Source organism: Triturus cristatus, chromosome 6, assembly GCF_964204655.1.
Source record: "Triturus cristatus chromosome 6, aTriCri1.1, whole genome shotgun sequence".
Lineage (NCBI taxonomy): Eukaryota > Metazoa > Chordata > Amphibia > Caudata > Salamandridae > Triturus > Triturus cristatus.
Window position 1 is genome coordinate 23,082,053 of NC_140589.1, and position 17,398 is coordinate 23,099,450.

Genomic DNA, 17,398 nt, shown 5'->3' on the forward strand with positions numbered 1-17,398 from the left:
CTACAAGTTCACCACCCCTTATCACCCACAATGCAATGGGCTTGTTGAGAGATTCAACAAGACCCTAAAGGGTATGATCAAAGGATTACCTGAAAAGCTCAGGCGAAGATGGGACATCCTTCTACCCTGCCTTCTGTTTGCTTACAGAGAGGTCCCACAAAAAGGAGTTGGCTACAGCCCCTTTGAATTGTTGTTTGGGCACCCTGTGAGAGGCCCACTGTGTTTAGTGAAGGAAGGATGGGAGTTACCTCTCAAAAAGCCTAAACAAGACATAGTGGACTATGTACTTGGTCTCCGCTCCAGGATGGCTGAGTATATGGAGAAGGCATCCAAAAACCATGAGTCAAGCCAGGCCTTACAGAAAGCTTGGCATGACAAAAAGGCTGTCTTGGTTGAGTTTCAGCCAGGACAGAAGGTATGGGTGTTGGAGCCAGTGGCCCCAGCAGCACTCCAAGACAAATGGTCTGGACCCCATACAATCCTGGAAAAGAAGGGAGAGGTTACCTACTTGGTGGACCTAGGAACTCCCAGGAGTCCCCACAGGGTACTCCATGTTAACAGGTTAAAAGCATATGTTGACAGGGCAGACATGGGCTTGCTCATGGCTACAGATGAGGGACAGGAGGAAGAGAGTGACCCTCTCCCAGACCTGTTGTCTCAGAACCCTGAAGATGGTTCAGTTGAAGGAGTGACCCTTGGAGGCAACCTCACTGATCATCAGCAGATGGAGTGTAGACAAGTTCTACAATCCTTTCTTTTTTTGTTTTTAATTGTGCTTGTGATTACAACAGAGAATAAAAACGAAGGAAAGAGCAAATGAAAAAGTACAAGATAATTGTAGACATGTATAATCCTGACACAGACACTTAATAAACAATAGAACAGAAAGAAAAGAACAGGTTAATAAGAATGCTTCCATCATTTATCATAACAATGTAATTCGACGTTAGTGGGCGTTTATATTACATCTTACAATAGTACTAGGTGCCTGACTGCTTAGCCTAAGTAGGATAGGTATTAACCTATCCATGCCTCAAGTGGAGCCCAAATCTTTCTACCAAACTCACGCTTGGCTCTACCCCACCTAGCCCAGACACCGGACTCCAGGTTATATAGTGCTAGAATCCTCCTTCTCCAATCAAAGAAGGTAGGTGACCCAGGACTTATCCACTCTGAGGTGATACAAAGACGGACCATTGCCATAGCTATTAACAGGAAGGCTGACGAGTAACGGGGCCGTATGTGCTCACTATTGCTTTGATACCCACAGATAACAGCTGGGATGCCTAGATTGACTTTGAGGAACTGCTCTACGTCCTTCAAAAAAGGCTTCAGCTTATGACATCCGAAAAACATATGGACATCGTCGGCCGCCATTAACCCACACCTTGGGCAACTATGCCCCACACATCCCGCCCACTTAGATATCTTGACTGGCGTATAATACAAGTCAAATAGAGCCATGTAGCACTGAGATCGTAGACTGCCAGAAATGAGGACCCTACCGGCCAATTCCAAAGAGGTGGCTATATCTATTCCTGTTACACCAAATTTGGCTTCTAATTTTAATGTGGACGCAGAAATATCGTCAGGAAGCTTTGTTAGTAAATGGCGATAGATTACCCCTATTTTAGATCGCCTGGCAATAAGTTCAATCAGCATTATCTTCGCTAATAGTCCTTCAGTCTCCAATTTGCTTTTTTCTATAAAACTACGGAGCTGTAAATATTTAAAGAAATCAGGTGTGTTGAGCTGATACCTCTCCTTAAGGTGTGCAAAAGAGGCCAGCCTCCCTTCATACCCTAAGTTGCCAAGCACAGTTAGTCCTAAAGCTGACCAATTAAGGGTGACTTGATCCTGAAAGACTGCTGGCAATAGCCGGGATGCAGAAAAGGGTGTATTGAAATTAATGTTGGGAACTGAAAATTTACGACGAACCTTACGCCATACCGAAAACATGGACCAAATGACCTTAAACCTAGTTCTTTTATAATAGCTTGGTTCTATCACCCGAACCAGAACTCGTTTAACATCTTCACCCAGCCCAATTTCAAAAATTGAGGGCCTACAGGCCAGAGAGGGGCCGGCGGCGTCTCCCAATAATGGTAACCCAAAGTATTGAATCATTGAGGACCAGAAATAAACTAACAAACTAGGGACCCCCCAACCACCACGTGAACGAGACTGGAGCATCCATTTAGCTGCCCTTCTGGGCTGCTTGTACCCCCAAAGAAACCTGCTGCAAATCCTATCTGCCAAAGCTAAGCTGGAATGAGGCATCTCCAAGGGTATTGTTCTAAAAATATATAAAAAGTTAGGCAAAATCAGCATCTTGAGGACGTTGCATCTGCCATAAAGGGAGAGATGGAGATTATCCAGCCTTGCCAATATTATTTTTACCGAGTTAATTATAGGCAGAATGTTTAAATCTGGGATAGTGCCTACATGTGCTGTAATATATACACCCAAATATTTTGCAGACTGCACTATTGGGGCATCTGAGGGACCCATAGCTGTAGATTGAATTACTTGGGTCTTAGCAGCATTGAGCTTGTAACCTGAGAAGGCTCCATACTGATCTGCTATGCTTTTGACAGCCGTAAAGGCAGACGAGACCTCTGAGGTCAGAACTACAATGTCATCGGCATAGGCTAGTACCTTATAATCCGTTGAGTGAATCGTAACTGGTCGGATGTCCTGCGCTTTCTCAATTAAACATAGAAAAGGCTCTATATACAACGCAAAGAGAAGGGGGGAACACGGGCAGCCCTGACGGGTACCCCTTCCTACTAAGAATGGCTTAGAAACCAGCCCCGCAACTGAGACAGTGGCTTTAGGAGTAGAATACAAAGATTGAACTGCATGGATAAATTCAGGGCCCAGGCCCTTCCAACTTAAAACCTCCCATAGAAAAGGCCAGGCGACCCTGTCGAATGCTTTTTCAGCATCCAGCAGGATCGCCCCAACAGGTGGTGATGTTGCCTGGGCCCAGTCCAATAATGCCACCACTCGAGATACATGATTTGCTGTATCTCTACCTGGGATAAAGCCATGCTGACGTAACGAGACCAAAGGAGTGATTATAGCAGCCAATCTGGATGAAAGAATTTTGGCAAAAATTTTATTATCCGAGTTTGAGTGATATAGGCCTAAATGAGGCAGGATCCAATTCAGGTTTATCTTTTTTTTTTAAAGAGAATAATGTTAGTCAGGGTCCAGGATTCAGGAATGCTTCCCAATTGTGCGGCCCTCAAAACTGGGAGAAGAACCCGACGAATCTCCTGAGTGAATGCTTTGTAAACCTCTAATGGGACTGCATCCGGGCCTGCTGCTTTACCATTAGCCAATGCTCCAATTGCTATCTCAACCTCCTCCCATTCGATGGGGGCCGAAAGGACGCTTTTCTGTTGATCTGTCGGTTGGATAGTTGGCAGACTGGCCAGGAAAGCTGCAGCATGCTGGCCTGTATTTGCAACGCAATTCCCGGCTTCCTTGTAAAGATCTTTGTAAAACTGTTGGAATACCTCGAGAATCCCTTCTGGGGTTTCAAAAAGCTGACCTTGTGAATTCTGTATCTTAGTGACAAGATTGGCCAATCCCTTCTGCTGAAGTCTCTTTGCCAAAACCCTGCCTGACCGCTCTCCCATTTCAAACATCTCGGAGCGGTATTGTAAGAATTTAGCGGCTAAATCCTGACTAAAAAACTCCAGCAGAGAGGCCCTAGTCTTAGCTATTTTGGCTTGAATTTGCGTAATGCCTCTACCTTCTCTTACAGCTTCAATCAATTCTGTCTCTACTGTGCTTAACACTGCCAAGCGCACGTAAATTTGTCGCTGGGCTACTTTACGACGAAAGAAGGAAAAACTCCTGGTCTCACCCCTCAAGGCTGCCTTAAATGAATACCACACCACATTTTCAGAGGCTGTGCCAACATTAAAATCAAAGAATTCACTAATCCAGCATTTCATATGGTCTATATAGGCCTGTTCTGTCAGCAATTTTCTTTCGAACGTCCAAGCCCTGAATTCTAGTACCTTCTGTGGGAGAGTGTATTCCACAATAAGTAGGTTGTGATCAGATAATACCCTTGGATGCAGTGCGATGGATGATGACAAAACCAACTGTTCAGATATAAAAAAAAAATCTAGCCGGGACATTTTATTATGTGGGGCCGAATAATATGTGAATCCGTCTAATAATTGATTATGGAACTGCCAGCAGTCCAACAAGCAATGCTCTTGCACTAAGGCTTGTAATGCCCGGAACACCCTGGGCTTTTTCCCAAAATAGTTTTGGTCCGTAGATAGATTAATACTAACCGCTAAATTGATATTGAAATCTCCACAGAGAAAAGTAGGGTTAGGGTACAGGGCCAACTCAGTATTCAGGTGGTGCAAAACTGCCGGATCGTCTAAGTTTGCCCCATAAACCGTACATATTGTGTAGCACCTAAAGTTTAAAATTACCTCAACAATTGCCCACCTGCCTGCACCATCTTGACTAGTCCTTCTACAAGTACAGAGACCTCGTCGTGCCAAAACCGCCACCCCCCTGATCTTAGTAGTTGCTTGCTCATGGCTACAGATGAGGGACAGGAGGAAGAGAGTGACCCTCTCCCAGACCTGTTGTCTCAGAACCCTGAAGATGGTTCAGTTGAAGGAGTGACCCTTGGAGGCAACCTCACTGAGCATCAGCAGATTGAATGTAGACAAGTTCTACAATCCTTTCAGCATATGTTCTCACTGATACCTAGTCAAACTGACTGGTGTACCCATGTGGTGGACACTGGTGACAGTCTTCCTGTAAAGAACAAACTTTACAGGCAACCTGACCACGTCAGGGACTGTATAAAGGCTGAGGTACACAAAATGCTGGAACTGGGTGTCATTGAGCCCTCAGAGAGCCCCTGGGCTAGCCCAGTGGTTCTGGTCCCCAAACCTCACACCAAAGATGGCAAGAGAGAGATGAGGTTCTGTGTGGATTACAGAGGACTCAATGCTGTCACTAGGACAGATGCACATCCTATTCCAAGAGCAGATGAGCTCATGGATAAACTGGCTTCTGCTAAGTTTTTGAGCACATTTGATTTGACAGCTGGCTATTGGCAAATCAGGTTAGCGGAGTAGTCTAAGGCCAAAACAGCATTCTCAACCCCAGGAGGACACTACCAATTTTTGGTGATGCCCTTTGGTCTGAAGAATGCACCTGCCACCTTCCAAAGGTTGGTGAATCAAGTCCTTACTGGGTTGGATGACTTTTGTGCAGCATATCTTGATGACATTGCTGTCTTTAGCTCCACCTGGGAGGATCACCTGATCCACCTGAAGAAGGTACTTGAGGCTCTGCAAAAGGCAGGCCTCACTATCAAGGCTACTAAGTGCCAGATAGGGCAGAGTAAGGTTGTGTACTTGGGCCACCTTGTAGGTGGAGGCCAAGTTCTGCCACTGGAGAGTAAGATACAATCCATCAAGGACTGGTCCCCTCCAACCACCCAGACTCAAGTTCGAGCTTTCTTGGGCTTTACTGGGTACTACAGGAACTTTGTTAAGAACTATGGGTCCATTGTGACTCCTCTTAATGATCTGACATCCAAGAAGATGCCCAAAAAGGTTCAGTGGACAGTAAGCTGTCAAAAGGCATTTGATGACCTGAAGAAGGCCATGTGCTCTGCACCTATCCTGAAAAGTCCTGACTACTCCAAAGAGTTTATTGTCCAAACAGATGCTTCTGAGTTGGGTGTGGGAGCTGTGCTGTCACAACTTAATGTAGATGGTCAAGACCAACCCATTGCTTTTATTAGCAGAAGGTTGACCCCCAGAGAAAAGAATTGGTCAGCTATTGAGAGGGAGGCCTTTGCTGTGGTGTGGGCCCTGAAGAAGCTGAGGCCATACTTGTTTGGCACTCACTTCAAGATTCAGACCGACCATAAGCCCCTCTTGTGGCTAAATCAGATGAAGGGTGAAATCCCCAAACTGCTTAGGTGGTCCATTTCCCTACAGGGGATGGACTTTACAGTGGAGCACCGGCCAGGTACAGACCATGGGAATGCAGATGGTCTCTCCAGGTACTTCCACTTAGGACATGAAGACGAGACTGGTCAAGGCTAGTTTAATGTCCCTGCGTTTGGGGGGGGGGGGGGGTTCTGTAGGAGAGTAGGGTCTGCTATCCTATGGTCACCCCACATTTTTGCTTTTTGCTTCACTGGTTTTTGACATATTGAGGCTGTGGGCCTGCTAATCAGACCCCCAGCCTGCTGTTCTCTCTACTAAACTGACACTATGCACTATAGGTGCATAACCAATTGGAATTGGATCACCCTGTGAGCCTCTGTACCAGTGTACACTAGGTACCTAGGGCATTGGTGTATCTAAGGCCTACCAGGGGCTGAGGCATGTATTATGCCACCCCTGGCCTGGCCTAGCAATTTGACACAACTGGCTGATCACTCAGCTGGGGTAAGTTGGTGTAACCACCTCTTACTTAGGTGTAGTATACCTATACCTAACCTTAAATGGGACACATGGTAACCTATAAGTCACTCCTATGGCAGGCCTTGACAATCCTGAAGGCAGAGTGCTTGGTTCCATGTGAGATGGTGCTCTGGCATGAGCTGAGCCTGTCTGCAGTGGTCGGAACAACTTCCTTCTACCGTTTCCAGATATCGTCATACCATATACTCTTAAGTGCATTATGAACCTCGCGGTTAAATGCTATCTTTGGTTTGGCTTTATCAAAACATGTCGAGTAAGGTGTCATACGAATTGGAATACTAACCCCTCGCCAATTCTGGCGACGGGGTTAGCATTCCACCCTTCTAGAGGGACACGACATGTACAGTACCTGAAACCCGGGTAAAATCAGACATAGCCTCAGCTCCACAAAATGGACGCTGCCACCACAGACACAAGTCTGCCCTCCTGCTGCTGGGAGTCCTTCCAGCTTGGGAGACGTGGACAAAGGGTTTCCTGCCAGGGGAGGTGCGTGCACCACCCCAGACAGGATTTTGTGTATTGGTCAGGTAGGGCTTGAATGGAATCAGACATGCCTGAGGCTCACAAGGAGCCTCGGTGCATATGCCAGTTCAAACCGGTCCTGGGGCACACCAGCCCCGGACCTGGGGCGAGCTGGACAAAGGATTGGGGGTGTAACCACCCCCCTTCCTGGTCCCACCCTTAGGGAGGGACCTAGCAGGTAGTCTGGCCCCTAGAATCCGCTTAAAGGTAGGAGCTGTGTCCTAAGACTTCAGACATCCTGGAATCAACTTACTACAAAGAAGAAGACGGGAACTTCGACGCTCTGCTGCACAGAGGACAGAAGAAAATCTCCCCTATGGTCAGGGATTGACCATCTTGCTAACGCCGCCGCCTCCTGCCGGAGCCGGAGCCCGACAAGACCTGGACCTCCAGACCTCACACAGCCCGATCCACAGTCCCTGCAAAGAAGGAACCCGTGGAGGCACCGAGACATGTGGAGCCAGCCATCTTGAAAGACCCACGACAAGCGACAAGCTGCAAGCGCGACAACAGAGGCTCCCTCCAAGTTGTGCTTTGGGTCCTGAGAATCCCAACACCCGAGCAGCATCTGCACCAAAGGTGAGCCCTCCAGCATTTCCACGATCTGCGTGGGGCCCCTCTGCACTTTGCATCTCGATGCGCCTGCCCGGTCCCTGGCCCGTTGGCTAGTGGCCATTTTGGCGACGAACCTTGAAAACTACGACGCTGGTCTGGTTGCTCCAGACTGGCCCCTGCTGCTCTCCAAAGGAGCAGCCCCTCTGACCTTGCTGGTCAGAACCATCAGCTTTCTTCATTCTTCACGACTCCTGCTTTTGCCAAGGCTTGTTTGCTTCCTTCGAGTCGCCGACAGCGATAGCCTGCGTGGGACAGCCCGTGAACCCACTCTTGGACGTCGTCGACCTTCAGGGACCACGTGGCTGCGGAGACAAGCTACACCTTATCACCTGTTTGCACCCAACATCGCCTGGTACCTACCTGGTGCCACGCCGGTCACTGGCTAGTGACTGTGAACACTGTCCCCTCTGCTTTCAGGTCTTCTACAACTCCGATCCACCCTTGGATCCACCGCATCTCTTCTGGACCGACCGCCTGCAGCATCTTTGTCATCAGGCTCCATTGAACAGATACACGAAACCCGACGCACTTCGAGACCTATGCACCTGCTTCCTGTGGGTGAGGTAAAGCTGGCACTCCGGTGCCCAAGTGTAGAGAAACATCTCTAGTGTCTGTGTTTTAAGTCTTAAGTTCGTAGTCCATTCAGAAGACCCTTCTAGCAGTAACTTTATAACTTTTACGCACCCATTGAAAACCTATGGGAGCCCGCGTGTAACTTTCCTCACTGCACACGCGACCCGTGGACCTCCTGGTCACTAACTGAAGTTAGCTCCTTGTAGGCCCAGCGATTCTAGAGGCCCTAGGCCTTTTCCCTTTCCTGTTCGTGGTACTTATACCACTATTTTAGTATATGGTTTGATCGGCCACCAGGGCCTATCCATATAAAGTGCAACTTCTGTATATTGTAATACTTTCTTGTTTAACGATTTGTGCTCCTGTGCTCATAAAGAGTCTAGGGGATACTTTGAGTAATAAATACATATATATTTTGAATATATATCTGTGTGGTGTCCTTTCATTGGTATAAAGGGGGGTTACATATGGTAAAACAGCTTGCTTAACACGCTTTAACGAGTTTAGCCTTAAAGACTGCTTAGCCTACGCTACCACTAGGGCAGCTAGTCCGAAAAGGTTGACTTACAACCACACCATAAGGGTTGCTTGGCATGGTACAAGGTGGTCACTTTAACTAGTGAACATCATAAACCAGGCCAACTTCTCACACTTGGCTACTCTGCGCTGTGCAACGGTTATACTGTTGAATTGTTAGAATAAAGTTCCTTTCCTTTTTAAGGACAGAGGTCGCGATACCTTGTCGCTCCTCTTAGCAAGGAAGAGCGTCCTGTAGAGCCTGACACAGGCGCCGCCTATGGGGGCGGGGGGGTACAAATCCCGCACTCTCCTTTCTTCCCGTGTTCCGCACCTCGGTGTTTGCGTCTCTTATCTGCGCCTCGTGCTTTCTTCCTTTGTGGCTCGTTTTACAAGGAATGTAGGTAACTAAAATATGTTGTGGTTGCAGGAAACGCGCTTGCATGGAAAGTGGTTTATAAAAGAAATCAATATATCACATAGACAGATTGTGCGTATGATTAATATTGTTAAACGTTTAGTGGACGTCAACAGAGTACACTCTAAAAAGAGTTCAGTGCTTAGTGGAGTTACGTTGCTCAGCTGCAAGCTGACTCGGCCTCGAGTCAATGTGTTTACATTTAGGGAGCGCTGTGAGCTTCAGTAGGAATTCTTAAGTCACTTAGAAAGATGCTATACTTGTACAGTTAATATAGATGCACAGATGCATTTTTCTAGGCGCTATAGAAGGAGTAAAGTTACATAATTGAGTATACTTGCGTAGCTCTTACAGTTATAATGTTACGCGTTCAGCACAGTTACACAGTTTACTACAGCTATTAAACTATACATTCGTGATATGTCACTGTTGGTTTATTGCATCGCACGGCTCATAATTATCACACTAAAGTTGGAATAATAACTATAATTAATAACAAACAGAAGAAGATTAAACCGTGAATGTAGCGCGCAAAGAGTCCTTTCTCAGCGCGTAAAAGACAGACAAAGTAGTCCCTTAAGTGAAGGGCAATCTCTTCCACCTACAGTTTGCGCCCCCGCAGTGTGAGTCAAAGTGGAGCTCACCTCAATGAATTGGGAGCAGTAACTCCATTTCCCCCGGGCCGACCTGCAATGTCCCCATCATCTGTTAATGGTCAAAGGCGGAGTCAGCCCCTCGCAGGAGTCGGGCTCGTGCGCTGCACGTCCCCGTGGGGTTGAGGCTTCTGTCCGGTGTGGTGTTCTCTCCCCAGCCCCCCACCCACCCACACACACGTCTTTATGCTCACCGTGTGTCCGACCGACACTAATAAAAATACGACATTTTTCCAAATCAATTGTCTTTCCTATTTCTCTCTCTCTTAAAAGATGGAAAATAAAATAAGGTGAAGACGCTTCGCGTTATATCTCCAAAGCAATCCTCAATTTACACGAATCAAAAATGTAGGTTCCATATTTACAAAAGGTGTCGCCCCCACACACACATTCGCGAAGCAGTAAAACAGGCGTGCAGGGGGCTGCCGCTGCTCCCCTCAGAGAGGCCCCTCGAGCCCTGATGGCTGCTGCTCGGCCTCGCCAGACACACAGAGCGGTCCCCTGGGCAATGAAGGGGCCGCAGTGAACGGTGCTGCTCCTGAGCTCTACCAGACACACCATGCACTGCGAAGGAATCGGGCCCCGGAGTCCGCATCCTCCGCCTCTATTTCCAGACAGTCTGGGTAGCGGGCCATCGTGGGTGTTTACAAATCCCAGGGGACTGGGTTTCGCGGATCCCAGCGGGTTCTGCTGGAGGGTGGAGGGGGGTGCAGGGGGAGGGTTGTTGGCAGCGGCAGGCCACGCATGAAAGGTTTTCTTGTCTTTATGGGGCCTTGTGTTTGAAACACATGGCCCCATAAAGATAAGAAAGCCAGTCCAACTGGGACAGCTCTAAAAGAGAAAAGTGTACGTCACTAGATGCTCTTTTCCAATGGCTGGCCACCGTTTAGCATAAACGGTGACTCCAGCCAATGGAAAAGAGGGGCAGGTCTTAAAGCCCACTACAGAAATCTCCTCTAAATCATTAAATCTCGCCAGCGAGACTGCGCATGTCTGCTCAGTCTTACGCCAGGCGAGACCTAAAAAGCTGCTAGCTGTGAGGCAGTGAGTGAACAGGCTCGAGTCAAGCGTTACATGGGCCGGTCTCCCTGACTGAGAAATTAATTTCTCCCGTTTCGCCCAGGAACACAAAATATGACGCTGTTCAACTGGCACCCACTCCAGAAACAACAGTCTCTCTGACTTGTGTTCAATTTTGGTTTTAAAGCAACGCATTAATATTACTTCCTAATAAGACGTTTCGAATAACAACCATGCATTACTGCTCCCAATTAAGGGCAGTATGGGGCACTTTTACCCAAAGAAGCACGTGTTTGTCATTTGACAAACAAATGCTTTGTTTTGTAAAAGCGTCCAGCAAAAGTGCGCATAGCGCGCTGAATGTTGCAGGAAATAATGTTTTGCCTGCAGTAAGAGAAACTCATTAAAGAAAATAGTTCTTACGGACTAAATAACACGTACCATGTAACAACCGAAGCAAAAGGGCTATTTCGTACACTGTATAGGTGTTTTCCAATTACTCAGTGTGTTTTGGCTTGCTGCATGCAGGGACCGGTTTGGCGTAATATCAAGGAAATAAGCGAGCAGTAAAACCTGGTGCACCTGTACATGTGTACAGCCCAAAAAATCAGCCCACACTAAATGTGCTTAAAATTAGTTGCAGATAAAATTAGTCTTAGAAGTAGATAATTTACATCTCTGACAACTTACAGCCTTTGGAAGAGACAGCAGGGTTGAGTTTCTGGGGCGATCTAGACCTCGTTTCACAGACACAGCAAACCACATGTAGTACAATGCGGCCGTGCCTTGTGGCATTTTCTTCTGGATATTATATTTAAAAACATAGGTGACGAGCATGTTTGTTTCCCTTACCTTGTCACCTTGCATTTCGACCGCCGTTCAAGAGAGTCGGACAAACTTCTTGCCAGCGACAAGGTGCAATAGCTACAGGGAACACTGGAAAACTGTCTCAATTAGTTCCATGCCACCCTGGCCCCTAATACAGAAACATTTCACCCACGCATAACGAGAGCTCGGCTCACCTTGAGAGTTGAGGAGATGTATTTTTTATGTTGAGTCTGGACAGCGCATGCGCTTCTCTGCGAGCCATGCTGTATTCAGGTTGGGACCTGAAGCTCCGCCCATATTTTTCATTGGCTTGAGTCATTGTCCACTGTAAACTGTTGCTGTTTATTGGTCAATAGGCTTAGTAGTCCCTCCTTAGTACCGCCTTGTTTAATTTTGTAACCTCCCATGGCGACAGCCTTTTTACGTGTGTTGTTACTCGGTAGGCTATAATTACTGCCTCCCAGCACTATTTTCTCAAATAGCTTTGTCAGGACATGCTCTCTCCTAACGCGTAGGTGCTGGCATTTGCAATGCAATAGGTCTGGCATTTGCTAAAGTTTAAGATATTGGCATTGTAAATGACAATGCAATACAATGCCTTTTATTTATCGGTTGTAAAAACAACACATAAATAAAAGGCATTGTCTTTTACATTGCCAATAGCTCAAACTATCCTAAATACTAGACCTATTTCATTGCAAATGCTTGTTTCACTTGTCTCAGGGAAGGAAGCAGGGACACAGCAGGCCAACTTTCTGTTAAGTGAAATGCTGTCCACTGCCCGAGGCATCACCCGGTCGGATTTTGAGTTGAGGTGCTGATCTGTGCCTACCCCTGTATAAGGTATGCACCACAGTATACTGGACTCATCAGCACAGCATGGAGGCCTCTTTGTACCATGACTCCGCTCAGCATTTAGGGGAGAGAGGTTTGGGCGAAGAGCCTCTGGGTATTGGCACACAGGCTTTAGGCCGATGGGGATGGCGGATGTAGGAAGCTGACTCTTTACATGATATATCAAAATGAGATATACCGTGTAAAGAGTCGAGGGGTTCCCTTATGAGTGGACAGGGCTTGCCATGCAATCTCAAAATGCTCTATTAGTGGGTAGTGGGTTTGAGCATCTTTAGGCGTAGCACAGAGGAGTGCAAGACATTTTCAAATGCCCACAATGATTAATAAATGACAACACGACTCAAGAAGGAGATGCACACCAATTTATTTATAAAAATAACACAGCAGCGACCTGTATCACCGTCAAACCATTTAGTACTGCAGGCAATGGGGTAAAATCAGGTGACCGGCAGGACTGTTGATCAAAGACAATTGCGATCGGGATTAAAATACACGGTGGTAACCTGCGTCTTCGTCAAACAATGAAGTATTGCAAGCACTGAGGGAAATCAGGTGGCATGCAGGTCGCGCTCGGTTATAAAAGCACACAGGCTTTTGCGAGTTTTGTGCCAATGCAAACTTGGAGTTGGATTTGGTTTCCACTCTTTCAAAGCAGAGGTCTTTGGGGTCCCGGAACCTGAGTGCGACATGCAGTGGTCGATTACCTTGCCCAGAGACTCTGGATGCAGAGACACGTGGAATTGTCCATCACCGGGTGCGCAACAGATACGCCTGTCGGTCCGTAAAGGAATGATGGTCATGCCAAGACCTTTTCTGTCACACATTTGACACCACCAAACAGGAGATGCAGAAACACAGAAGCAGGGTCGTTTCCGACGTCTGTCGCGGGTGCTGTGGAGTGTCCTCTTATTGAAGTGAAGAATGAAGGGGTCAGTGGCTGGACTGGCTACCAATAAACCTTGGCTGTGGCAAATTGAATTGAAAGGGATCTCTCTCAGTCTGGAGGTCACTGGGAGAGAAGTAGGGTCTTGGAACATCGGTGAGAGCCAGCTACCACTCTTGGAGTGCTCTTGCCTCTTCGCTGTGGGTCACCACCTCAACAGACCCAGCGGCGAGTACTTTGTTGCTGCTTTGTACTTGAGTAAAAAAGAAGAGAGGATGGACGAAATGCTGAATAATGCAAGCGTTCACCCCCGTCGCAGCTCTGGGATTAATCCGTCGTGTTTTTGCTCACCACGCCACCCCAGTTTGGATCCAGCCACATGTAAATCATTGTTGACCCTGCTCAGCCCGAACTGCCCAGCCAGGGCATCCCTGGACTGGAAACAAGCATCCTGTTACCGGTTTCTAGACATCACCCTTGATCAGCCAGGGTAGCTTGAATACAGTGACGTAGTGAGCCCGGGGCCCATGTCTGGGCATACTCATCCCTCCATGGGCGACAAAATCAAAAAGAACAGATGATGGACAGAATGCTGAATAATTCAAACATTCCCCTCCAGTCAAAGATCGGGGTTTAATCTATCGTTTTTTTGCTCACCACGCCAAACCAGTTTGGACCCAGCCATATGCAAATCAGCCTTAACCCTGTGCCTCATGGGAGCAGTCCAGCCCAAACTGCCAAGCCAGGTCCTCCCTGGACCGGAAACAGAGATTCCACCAGATACATTGTTACCAAAGGTAAGTTGTTTTATTTTGATCCTCTACATGTGCAATTACATAGCATGTGTGTTATTAACAGATACTTGGTTTCAACCGCCTCATCTTTCTGCCCACTCCTTCATGCACATATAATTCCTGCAGGAAATGTTGCATTATTGTTACTTTTGTTTCCGAGTAGTACTTCATGTGTAAATAGTAAGGTAACTCTTTCCTTGCTGTACTGTCCCCTGTGCAGCTTTGATGTCTACGGGGAAGGCGGTGGAACAGAGGATGGTGTTTTGGAGACGGTGTTGCTTCCGATGGGGCGTACTATGAGCCAAGAAGAGGTGGTGCTGCTGATGACTCAGACTGTGAAGCAGGTGGAGGACACACTCAGCATCAAGGCAGACATTGCTCAACATCTCCTCATTCACTGCAAGTGGAACGTGGACCTCCTCATCCAGCGCTACACAGAGGACTCGGAGTTACTCCTCGTTGCTTCTGGCCTTGAGGTTCGCAACCCAGAGGCCCCACAGGCTGTCCAGCCAACCTGCCCTGTGTGCGTGAGTCCGCTTTCCCAGGACGACAGCACCCCAGCCTTGTGTTGTATGCACTTATGTTGCAAGGTAAGCTTTATCCGTCGTTCTGCAGAGGGGAAAGCTGACCCCAAGAGTGTTGTAAGAATACGATAGAGGCTTAGCTTGGCAGATGCCATGCATGACCTAGTAAAGAGGTGGAATGTTTATTTAGGACATTGTAGATTGCGTGCAAGGACAAAAAGCTCCAAAAGCTTTGGTGAAGAGCAGGTGGTGCTGCTTCAATACCCACAATATTCTGATTCGGGTAAAGGCCATTGGGTGCAGGTTGATAGGGTAACAGGATGGGAACTAGGAAGGAGCGGTCAGACAGCACAGGACAGCTCAGCAGGGACGGGGACCGGCAGACGTGAGGCGAGCCTGAACCTGGACGTAGAAACCACCAGTCTGAACAGGTGCATGAAAGTCTGGAAGTACAGCAGGAGTTGAAACGCACAAACAAGAATGTTGGCAGGGGTTGGTTGCATTTGGGTTAAGACGTGCATCGCAACAGAATGGCTGGTCAGCAGCTCTGCAGGTGAGTGGTCTTGTTTTTAGGCTGTGAAGTGCTGTCTGGGATGGAAGGGTAGAGGAGAGCTCACAGTGGATATGGCAGTGCAAACTTGTTGTCGCAGATCTGCCTTGAACCCAAGTAAATATGTTATTGAGCTATGGGCCTTCAGCATTAGCAAGGATAGCTGCAACACGACAGGAGATGCTAATTCACCCTTGTGGAAATGTATATTAGCTGAAAGTCGTAGCTTTATATCTTGGTGGGTGATCTCACCCGTCATTCTTCTGAGGTCAATAGATCTTTATTATTCTATTTAATTTACAAACCATGGAAACACCAAGACCTTTGAAATTATTTCTGAAGGACCTACAAGGGCAAGTGATACTGACCTTGTAGTGAATGTCGTTCTTAATTTCAGCGTGTCCTTGTGTAATAACTTTGCACATAATAATATAGCGCTTTCTCTCAAGGTAATGGTCTCACACTCCTCAGAATCTACTGTCTCTTAAACGGTTTGTAAGTGTTTCTATTGAGGCTAATTCCAAGCTCATAAGGACGCTGCAAGCTTTGCTGTGTCAAGCACTCTTTAAAAATGCAGGTTTATTCTTGGTAGGATTTCATAGAACGTTTGTGATGAGTTGTTCTTACTCCTCGGAAGCAGAAGGGGAAGCTTTGAATTGATTCTCTAGACGTGTGGCAGCAGATCGTTTTCCCTGAACTTTCGGTGCGTGGTTGAAATTGCTCTGGGTTTATATTTTCAGTCTTGTTGGAATGAATACCTGACGACGCGGATCGAGCAGAATCTCGTCCTAAACTGCACGTGCCCTATTGCTGACTGCCCCGCGCAGCCTACCTCAGAGTTCATCCGCAGCATCATCTCATCCAAGGAAATTATCGAGAAGGTATGTGCATGGAGGCTGAATCTCCAGCGAGCAGAATATGATGGCGCTTGTAGGCAGAGCAGTGGATTAGAAAGGTTGAAGACAAGAATGCCACCTTTGGAGGGTACATTGGTCAGAACAAGGTTCACCTTGGAGGGGAGAGGAATGACAGTGGCCAGAAAGGCGGACATGATTGGGCTGAACAATGAGTTTTATAAAGGGGAGGGCGGGGTGCATGTCATGGGAGACTGGAAATAGAGGGAACAAACGGTACTCCGGGAGAGTCAGAGAACGGAAGAAGTGCCATCCTTGAAGGAAAAGGCAGAAACAATACCTAGGAAGAGAGAGAGTGTTAGTCTTTGGTGGCAGATGGTAGAATGCACATGAGGAGAGGGGGTAGATAATCTTTGCTCAGCATTGGATGTTAGAATGGGCAAAATGAACAGAGAAGAGAGGATAGAGTGTCCGTTCTTAGCAGAAGATGGTGGAATGCATAGAATAAGGAGAGGAAAAGGGGATAGAACATCAGTTCTTGGGAGAAAGATGATGGAATAAAAAGAATAAAGAGAGCAGAGGAGGTAGAGGATCGTTCCTGGCAGAAGATGGTAAAACGGACAGAATGAGGAGAGGATAGGTGGGTTAAGCATCGCTCCTTGGCAGACGATGGTGGAATGAACAGTGAAAACATGAGAGGAGGTAGAGCTACAGGCCTTAGAAGAAGATGGGGGAAAGGACAGAATGAGGAGAGGATAGGTGGGTTACGCATCGCTCCTTGGCAGAAGATGGTGGAATGGACAGAATGAGGAGAGCAGAGGAGGTAGAGGATCGCTCCTGGCAGAAGATGGTGGAATGGACAGAAAGAGGAGAGGATAGTTGAGCATTGCTCCTTGGTAGACGGTGGAATGAAAAGGAGGAGGAGAGGGGCTAAAGCGTTGATCCTTGGTGGACTCGACAGTATGAGGAAATGCGAAGGGGACACAGCATTGCTCCTCAGCAGAAGATGGTGGAATGAACATAGTGAAGACATGAGAGGAAGTAGAACTTCAGGCCTTAGAAGAAGATGGTGGAATGGACCGAATGAGGAGCAGAGGACATAGAGGATCGTTCCTGGCAGAATATGGGGGAATGAACAGAATGAGGAGAGGATAGGTGGGTTACGCATCGCTCCTTGGCAGACGATGGTGGAATGATCATAGTGAAGACAGGAGAGGAGGTAGAGCATCAGGCCTTAGAAGAAGATGGTGGAATGGATAGAATCAGGAGAGGAGGTAGAGGATTGGTCCTGGCAGGAGGTGG

General features: G+C 47.4%; 1 protein-coding gene across 1 annotated transcript in view; it reads left to right on the forward strand.

The window, feature by feature from the left end:
- The window catches only part of CUL9 (cullin 9), a 751,325-nt gene that overhangs the window by 570,061 nt on the left and 163,866 nt on the right, over positions 1 to 17,398 (forward strand). The window contains exons 32-33 of the mRNA XM_085610160.1: positions 14,389 to 14,758; positions 15,983 to 16,123. Of these exons, the coding sequence (XP_085466286.1) occupies positions 14,389 to 14,758; positions 15,983 to 16,123 (511 nt within the window). The remainder of the gene's footprint in view (positions 1 to 14,388; positions 14,759 to 15,982; positions 16,124 to 17,398) is intronic.